The sequence below is a fragment of the Onychostoma macrolepis genome, chromosome 15 (genome assembly GCF_012432095.1).
Source record: "Onychostoma macrolepis isolate SWU-2019 chromosome 15, ASM1243209v1, whole genome shotgun sequence".
In the NCBI taxonomy this organism is placed as follows: domain Eukaryota; kingdom Metazoa; phylum Chordata; class Actinopteri; order Cypriniformes; family Cyprinidae; genus Onychostoma; species Onychostoma macrolepis.
Window position 1 is genome coordinate 1,868,298 of NC_081169.1, and position 9,893 is coordinate 1,878,190.

The following is a 9,893-nucleotide window of genomic DNA, read 5'->3' on the forward strand; positions in this document are numbered from 1 at the left end:
CTTTGCAATAAATTTATTTTCATTAGTGTATTTGTGCATCCCGAGCTGAATAGGTTTTATAATCAATAGAGAACAAAACTATAGATTTGATATAAATATGTACTTTTAATAAACACTTTACTAGAAAAAAATGCTGTATGAATGCAACAGTAGTTTCCTCTGCTGGACAACACCTGCCACCTTGTGGGGTATTTTGACTTGAGTACTGTGCTGTTACAACAGTTATGTGTCTGACAAAGCAAATTAATAAATATCCCTTTGTAACACACAAGATCAAGACGATAAACATCCCTGACACATCACTACAGTTAGAATTAATAACTGAACATGATAATTAGAAAATTAGAAAATACTTTAATATTTATAATTGTTTAAAATGTTTTAAAAGTATTTGTTTCAGCTGTTAAAAATGCAAGAGTTTGTCCAAATAAACCTCCTCTATATGACTTTAGTACCATGGACAGTAAATCCTTGCAGGCTGTAGTGATCCAAACATGTTATTTGTAGACGGTCCCTCAGATGAGCGATGACGTCACGACACTCCATAGAGGTAAGCGTGTTTATCAGCGTCTTTAAAACGTCGAGTTCTACAGAAAAATGTGTTCTGCTTTGTGCTCATAGTAGTCGGTAATGATAACTGACCGAAATTAGCCTTTTTTGATGCAGATTAACAAAGTTATTGAACGCGGAAGTCCGAATGTGCGAATATGAAACCAACTTTACCCAAGTTTACTGCTCCGCCTCCACGTCATATATAGAGAACACAGAGCAAACAGTCATGGATTTGAGAGAACATAGAAAGATATAAACTGGGCTGTAAGCAACTTTTTACAGAAGAGGGATGGAACTGTCTAGCTCGTTAGTGTTGGTTTTAGTCTTGGGTGTGTTGATGTTGTTCTGGTGGAGGAGGAGGAGAGTGGGCTCTCTTTGCCCCCGGGGCCACTGGCACTGCCACTGGTTGGAAACTTACCAATCATAGACAAGCGTGCACCCTTTAAAAGCTTTATGCAGGTAAAAGAGGTAGCAGGACTATGTATTTCTGAATGTTATGCTTCAAATATAAGCATGTGAATTGCATCTTATTGAAAGGTTGTTGCATTTTGGTCTTGTGCAGATGTTTACCAGTGCATCATAGCAGAGTCTTTGGTGGATTAAGCTGCGCCACAGAGAGACTTCATTGTGGAGCATTGGTTTTAGAGTAGCAAATTACATATATTCTGAAACACTTGCTGAGTTTGCACTGGTGTGCAGAAGTGTAAAATACTTGAGTAATTTTACTTGATTACTTCAGTATTATTCTGGGGGATTTGTACTTTATTCAAGTACAATTTAAACTGTACTTTTACTTGATTACATTTCTGAAGAAAAAACAGTACTTTTTACTCCTTATAATTTTATTTAATCTTGAAAAGTACATTACATTTTTATTTTATCTTATGCACATTAAATATGGTAAACGGAAGCTCAAACGTGCGTGCTTGATGTGAGAACCAATGATCGTTGTTTTCATGCACTTCACTTATGACTTTCATCAGGTAAATATCTGGCTTCAGAAGTTCACCATCAAATCTGAGGAAGCATATTGAGGTAGCAAAGTTGCATTTTAGCTGAATGCACAAGAATAAAATCAGTGATGAGAATTTAAAAACAATTAATATTTTTGTAGATTTTTAATTTTTTTTAATTGATTAAAAATAAATAAACATTGTTTGTTAAATTAATTGTAATTCATGTTTAGTGATGTTCTCACCAGGTAGTAGATAAGTTGTATTTATAATATGTCATTATATGTCACACTGAGTAGGAATCAGGATTGTCAATGATTTTTTTTAATTTATTTATTTTAAATCTTAATAATTAGATGATTTTCTCATTAGTCACAAAGAAAAAGAAAAAAAGAAAGAAAAAAAAACTCTAAAAGCCCTAAATAAATCATTTAAATATTAATTATCCTGTCAGACAGTGATGTTGAATAGACAACACACAAAAAAGTGGCCTTTCAAAACGTTAGTGTTTTAATTCTATGACTCTCCTCATTAATTCAACACATTCTAGTATTCTGTGTGGAATATGTTTCTAGCCTCTGCATCACATCTTGCTCTTCAAAGGGATAGTTCACCCAAAAATTCTCTCATCATTTACTCACCCTCATGTCATCCCAGATGTTTATGGCTTTCTGTCTTCAGATGAACACAAGCAAAGATTTTTAGTCCAGATAATGCAAAACAGAACCACTTCAGAACCCACACAACGTGAACACGACGGTCAAATTTAAAATATTAGTATTTGTATCCTTCTTACATAAGCCTATCATTTCACTTAAGAAGACACTTTACTGTCATATTCACTTTGTGCAGTTTTTGAAGTGTCATTTTTGGATGTCCCATACATGTGTTTTTTTTTTTTTTCTAAAACTCTTAGTTTGTGTTCATCTGATAAATGAAAGTCACATGGGACGGCATGAGGGTGGAAAGGATGGAGTTTCCTTTTAATCCCTTTGCCTGTATTTTTTCCCAGCGTTCCGCTGTGCTGCATTTTAATTGTTGTTGTTGCACTAGATATACGTGTTTGACCTGTACCATTGCAATTTGTTTTGTTTTCTCCCTTTAACCAAACTTCTGAATTTCTGTCAGAAAAGAAAGTACTTCTACTTTTTTAATACTTGAGTACAATTTAAAGTTGTACTTTTTTACTTTTATTCAAGTATGTTTTTGGCCAGATACTTTTAACTGAGTAAAATTTTCACTGAGTATCTGTACTTTCACTTGAGTAAAATTTTTGAGTACTTTCTACACCTCTGATGGTGTGTGATGGTAAACTGTATTCTCTCAAACAGTGGAGCAAAACCTATGGGCCTGTGATGACAGTGTACCTCGGGCCTCAAAGAATGGTGGTTCTGGTCGGTCATGATACAGTGAAAGAGGCTCTAGTGGACCAGGCAGAGCACTTCACAGGCCGAGCACCCATTCCCTTTCTGATCAAAGTTCTGAGAGGCTACGGTGAGATAAATGTACACTTTTTGTCAAAGACAGATGTTGTCAGTCTAATGGAGTTCATTCTAAATTTCGATACCTCTTACGTGTTTGCAGGTTTGGCCATCAGTAATGGAGATCGCTGGCGTCAGCTGAGGCGCTTCACTCTCACCACACTGAGGGATTTTGGAATGGGACGCAAACGAATGGAAGAGTGGATTCAAGACGAGAGCAGACATTTGCTGAAGAGCTTTGAGGAAACCAAATGTGAGAGAAGAGAGCATTTGACATTTCCACCTCATGAGATTATTACTACTGCAGTGATACACATTCTGCACTCGCAGCCGTCAGAGTTGTGTGATAACATTTTTTCTCCTGCAGCAACACCAGTTGACCCAGCCTTCTTCCTGAGCCGAGCCGTGTCCAACGTGATCTGTTCATTGGTGTTTGGGCAGCGCTTTGATTATGAAGATAAAAACTTCCTGCACTTGCTCCAGATCATCTCCAGGCTCCTGCGCTTTATCAGCAGCCCCAGGGTCAGGTGAGCAGATGGGACAGTCTGGGGCAGGTTATGGAGCAAAAAAGAGGAAAGGAAACAGGCTGCTAACAGGGCTTCTTATAGGGCTTCTAAAATAAATGATAAACTGATAAAAGCATGACAGCAAATTGGTATGTACAGGGTGTGACAAAATAGCCAAGGCTCACAACTAGTAACTTGGTTGATCTTTAAAGAATGTGAATGTCTCCTTAACTATGTTTTTCAACCCCAACAGCTGTACAACGTCTTCCCTAAACTAATGCAACTCTTGCCTGGTAGACATCATGCCATGTTTAAAGAGATAGGAGATGTCAAAGCCTTCGTCTTGAAAAAAATCAAGGAACATGAGCAAAATTTGGATTTCGGTGACCCAAAGGACTTTATTGACTGCTTTCTTATCAAACTCAAACAGGTATCGAAAGCAAAATTTAAAACTCTTTGGATGTTCCTCTTCTCTTATGTCTTCCATTTACATTATTATCTATTGTTCAACAAAGTATCCAATTTCTGTTCTGTTTCTTTATGTACTACAACAGGAGAAACACAATCCAGACACAGAATTCCACAAGGATAACCTGTTGGGGACCGTTTTGAATCTGTTCATAGCTGGTACAGAGACCACCAGCACAACTCTCAGATATGCCCTGATGCTTCTTATCAAGCATCCCCACATACAGGGTATGTTCAAAAGACATACAAAGGGACTACAGTGGCCCTCCTTGCTGTTAAGTGCACACTACAAGACTATGAATCACAGTCTCATTTTACATCGTGTTGGTGCACATACAAACAAGAATATAGATAAGTGTCCAGTAAGACAGTTAGATGTTTATTTTATTTTTTGCTCTTGCTTTTCAGTCCCTCTCTCTCTCTCGCACTCTTTCACTGTTTCATAGTTTGACTAGTTATTCACAACTGCTTTCCTGCTTGTCAGGACAGTGTGTACACATGGTGACTAATCCACCAGATTTCAAATCATTTTGTTCAAGCAAATTTGAAACATATTGTAGCATCTTTGTTGCAAGAGCATTGGAAACAGTCATGTCCTGTGATAACTGGACAATAAATCTTGCATTTGTAATGTGTGTAGTTTTACAGGAATACATTTTAGCTATTTTTATCTGGTGTATAATTATTATTTTTATCTGGTGAATAGTTGTTTTTATTGTTATTATTTAGTCCACAATTATTGAACATATATAAGAATAGCAATGACATTTTGATATATTTCAGAACAAATGCAGAGGGAGATTGACAGAGTTATTGGACAGAACAGAATCCCTACAATGGATGACAGAAAGTCCCTCCCCTTCACTGATGCTGTGATTCATGAAGTACAGCGCTATCTGGACATTGTCCCACTAAATGTTCCCCATTATGCCACACATGACATCTCATTTAGAGGTTACATAATACCAAAGGTAAGAATGAACACATACAATGGTCAACTCCTCTTATCTTGGAGATTACTAGATTATATTGTCCTACAATGGCAACTGTTACAAAATGCCCCAAAATATTTCCTAATAATCTCTTGTCAATGCATTGTGTTCAATCTGGTTATTTTGTGTACATTTAAATGGATTTTTCCCCAGGACACAGTAATTATTCCCATGTTGCACTCTGTCCTAAGGGATGAGAAACAGTGGGAAACCCCTTGGACCTTTAACCCAGAGCACTTTCTGGATGACAACGGCAACTTTAAAAAGAATCCAGCATTTATCCCCTTTTCTGCAGGTAAAATCTATGAAGTCTCTCATGTGAAACTAAAGTTAATCAAAGTTCTTTCTACTATATATATAATATATATATAATGTAGCCTACAGTCAATCAGTTCCGAAAGGAAATACAAAACCTTTGCTTATTGAAAGAAAACAAGTTGATAAAAACCCTGAATCCAAGATTTGGCAACAATATAGCATAATGAGAGTTTACAAGCAATATTTTAAAGGCCACTCATTTTTGACCAGAAACACTATATCAAGTAAAGGATTTTCAGCACAGCACCTAGGTTAAGCAGACTAGAATTACAGAACTCCCATACGCTTTAAATTGAGTTACTATAACTTTTAGCATAAATAGAATTAATGATCAGCATCTTTTATTCTGTCTTGCATCTTTGCAGGTAAACGCTCTTGTGTGGGTGAGTCTCTGGCTCGTATGGAGCTCTTTCTGTTCATCGTGTCTCTGCTTCAGAAATTCAGCTTTAGCAGTCCAAAGGGTCCGGATGGAGTAGACACCAGTCCTGAACTCAGCAGCTTTGGCAACATGCCTCGATTCTATGATCTTATTGCATCCCCGCTGAGCAACAGAATAGTGCACCTTGTGTCATTTTAAATGTGGACGAAAAAGCAGTCTTTCTTTGAAGACTCACATTAATGCCATAGTTCAGTAGTTCTCAAATTTTCAAGCCTTTGACCAAATCAGAGCACCAAGTACTACTTAATAACCAAGTCTATTTGAGTGCACGCTTAAGAAGATTGAAGAAGCATTGTAAATTCTAAGGCAGTCACCCAAGCAAAATTTCAGGCCGCCTATATTTGGGTCATTCTGCATTGCCAGGGAAAGCGAAATTGAATTACTGCTGTGAATGAAATGTGTTGTATATAGAAACTTTTTGTGTCTTACCTTGTCTAAAAGTGAATAAGATTAAGACTGGTTCCTGCAAAATAATATATTTCTGCATAAACTCACAGTGTAAACAGATCATTTACTCAGTTGGTCATTTACTGAATTTGAAAACCATTGACGGATAATTCACACTTTCCTTTATTCGTCCATTATTATATTTGTGTTGATGTCACAAACTATGCTAAGATGTAATTATTTAAATATTTGACTTTCCAAATTGATCAAATAAATAAATAAACTAATCAATTTGTCTAAATTCACTTGTCACTCCATGATTTGGTTCTTTAAATATTCTCTGATGGAACAGGCTTCTCCACCAAACTGATGGAAAATTATTTCTTGCACTATTACTGTGTCCAAATTCATGAAACGTGAGTGTCACAGCAGGTCAGGCAAAATGAGGAGAGGCAATCTTATTGCAGCACTTTATTATAAACAAAACAAATCCACAGAATAAAACAATGATGAAGAACACAGGAGAAACATGTGTCAGTGTAAACACAAGACAAAGAATTTAATCAACTGAAGGCTATATATACACAGGAATAATGAGACCTCAACAAGAAACAAGTGGGACTCTTTAACTATGACAACATACTGATGGCAAAAACAAAGAAAACAGGAAGACAAGGGTGTGCAAACAACCCAGACTTCAACACAGTTGGTTCCAAACCTGGCTTAAGGCCGTTTCACACTGAGCATGATGTGAAGGCAAATCGCGACAAATGGTCCGAGCGCGAAACTGTTAATCGCCTTCTGCTAATTCACACCTGCCCGCTAGGTGGTGCCAACTAACAATGCATTTTTCCTCAGATATGTATCGGGTACATAGATTTAACATTGCTCAATAACGCTGCTCAATAGTGTGTCTGCAACTACGTCACAGTTTGGTCAGTTACCTGGATGCGCGGCCATATTGGAGATACACGGATGTAAACAACAGCATGGATTGCATGTTTAATGTACTACTGAAGATGTTGTTCTACTAATTTATGATGTCTAAACCACGGGGAAAAAAAACATGTGGAAGCTGCTAAATCATAAAGGGCGTGATATTTTGCTAAAATAAAGATCACGGTGGTAAAGATCCATATGAGCTGGCTCCTAGAATACGATAACAATAAATATAGCATCACTGCAGTTGTGTCCTAATGGTTAGAGAGTCTGACTTGTAACCTGGACGTCATAGGTTCAAGTCTCAGTTTCGACAGGAGTTGCAGGTGGGGAAGTGAATGTATGGCTGTCCACTGCTCTGTATGTGCACTTGGATGAGTTAAATGCAGAGTACAAATTCTGAGTATGGGTTACCATACTTGGCAAATGTCATGACTTTCACTTTTTGCACTCTTCTCCTTGATTTGTTATAAATTTGCTAGTCTATAGTACTCCATATGTTTTTCCCAGTCTGACTGATTAGTACAGCCCAAAACACTACAATAGTTGACCATTTTCAGCAGCAATAATCAGCAAATTTCCGTTCGGTTCAGTGGCATTGTTTACATTCAGTGCCGCCAATATCTCCAGCTTCCAGATTGATGATGTGTCGTGAAAACACTCTATATACAGTGTAACACAGTTCGTAGATACAAGTAATACGGCAGTCGTCCGCGAGGGGACGCAAAACACAAATAAAAGTCCAGGCCTGGTCCTCTCTCGTCTTGCACTGTCATCGCTCCTCCTTTTATCCTTCCAGAGCTCCTCCATGGGACTCCCCTTACGAAAATTAACCTTTTTTTTTTTGTAGTAACCATGGTTTAACTATGTTTTTTGTAGTAAAACCACAGTAACTACATAATAAACCATGGTTTAACTATGGTTTTAGTAGTAAAATCATAGTAACTATGAAATTAATCATGGTTTTACTGCAGTAACCATGATTTATCTATAGTTTTTGTAGAAAACCATAGTAATTACAAAATAAGCTATGGTTTACCACAGCATTTGCAGTAGAACCATTACAAAATAACCCATGGTTTTTCAACAGTATTAACTACAGGTTTAGTTATTTCTTAAATAGGGCTCAATAAAATAATCAAAATTAATCTCATGATTTCTGAAAATGAAACAGTCAAATTTGGCAAATGTGTTGTCAGTTATTACAAAAAATACACTCTTAAAAAATGGTTCTTTGGCAGGGTGTATGGTTCCACGAAGAACCTTTAATATGCAAAAGAACCTATCCATTGCACAAAAGGTTCTTTAGACTATTTAATGGTTCTTCACAATCAACATTTTGTAAATATTTTATTCTGGAAAGTGAGATCAAGTGAGCTAAATGTTCCTAGCTGCCTGGTCCAGAACTTATTCCAGACTCATTTTCTTTTAGTTGTGTTCAATTAAAGCTCTATAAAGTATTCATTTTTAGTTATAAATAGTGTGGTAGTGTTTTTTTTTTAAATTAAACAAGACCAGTAGATCAGTCCTTTTATACTTTTTACTCCTCTATTTTAATGGAATAATCCACTTGATTGGCTCTATGACACTCTCTCCTCTCCACCTGTAGCTGGTGTGTGGTGAGCGCACTGGCACCGTTGTCCTGTGGCTGCCGTCGCATCATCCAAGTGGATGCTGCACACTGGTGGTGGTTGAGGAGAGACCCCCCCACATGATTGTAAAGCGCTTTGGGTGTATTGCAATACACATTAAAGCGCTATATAAATGCCTCATTCATTCATTCATTCATAATGCTGTTTTGCATGACTCAAAAAAAAATGCATTAGGCTAGTTATTTAGCAAAAGCAAAGTTTAGTATAAAAATCATGTTTTCAAATGAAATAAAAAGGCTGAGTGATACAAATCTTAAATTGTATTTATTTTTATTTTTTCTTTATCCCATTATCGTACATTTTGCACCAATGTATTGGTCGTAGAACTACTAAATGAGTTTCAAATTCGCGATTTAAAGAAAGATTTTAAGAGGTTAGTGAATGCTGCATGACTGTGACGTGTTTAACGCTGAATTCGCGCACTCATTCAAACGCTGCAGCGGAGGGAGTTGCCATGGAAATGGTGCGCAACACTGTAACTGACAAACAGTAAATCTCCATCTCTCGCTGCTGTTTTCACTGCTTTCATGTGAGTTTAGTCTCTAAAATCACACAAATATAACATACAACTGTTCCAGACACTTTCTTACATGTAACTGACATGTTTCTGTTGAATATTTACTTCACAGAAATGTTTTACAGTCTTCGAAAAAGTCCGCTAGCATCTGTTTTCAGACGAGGTATGTTATAACTCTGAAGCTTGAGCTCTTATTTATGAAAGTTTGGGCTTTTAATCACATCTTTATGTGTAGATGAGAGGTTTTGATAGCTTTGTAAAGGGTTTGCTGTCAGTTTGTCAATGGTTTATTGGAAGTTGTCTAAGTTATTTAGCCTAAAATATGCTCTGTAATGGGTGACGTCACTTACAGAAGCACGAATTAACTGAATCTAACATTAGTTCAAAAGTGCTTTGATCTTTCATGGTAAACAAATATTGAAAAAAATAAATAAAAAATGTTCTGTGGTTTCAGGAGTGATAATATTTTTCTACAAAGGAAGAGAAGCTCCAAGATTTCAGATTTCTGAAGGGAGCTGCTGAGAGAAATGCAGGAAACACAGATGAGCATAGAAGAAATATGCATTCATATGCATTTTTTTCACAACATATTTTCTTATATCACCATGCATCTGTTATATTACAGTTCATTAAAGGAAGGTTTTGACAGGTAGTGACACAAACCTAAATACATGAACGATAATAATTTT

At 36.7% G+C, this 9,893-nt stretch overlaps 1 protein-coding gene across 1 annotated transcript; it reads left to right on the plus strand.

Moving 5' to 3' along the window:
* The first annotated feature begins 582 nt into the window (after positions 1–582).
* LOC131520565 (cytochrome P450 2C42-like) lies at positions 583–6,397 on the plus strand. Its single transcript, XM_058744896.1, is given in 10 exon segments — positions 583–920; positions 923–1,011; positions 2,837–2,999; positions 3,090–3,239; positions 3,354–3,529; positions 3,746–3,922; positions 4,047–4,188; positions 4,744–4,931; positions 5,106–5,247; positions 5,636–6,397. Coding segments are annotated over 10 exon segments (1,518 nt in total). The 5' UTR covers positions 583–841; the 3' UTR covers positions 5,848–6,397.
* The last annotated feature ends 3,496 nt before the right edge of the window (positions 6,398–9,893 follow it).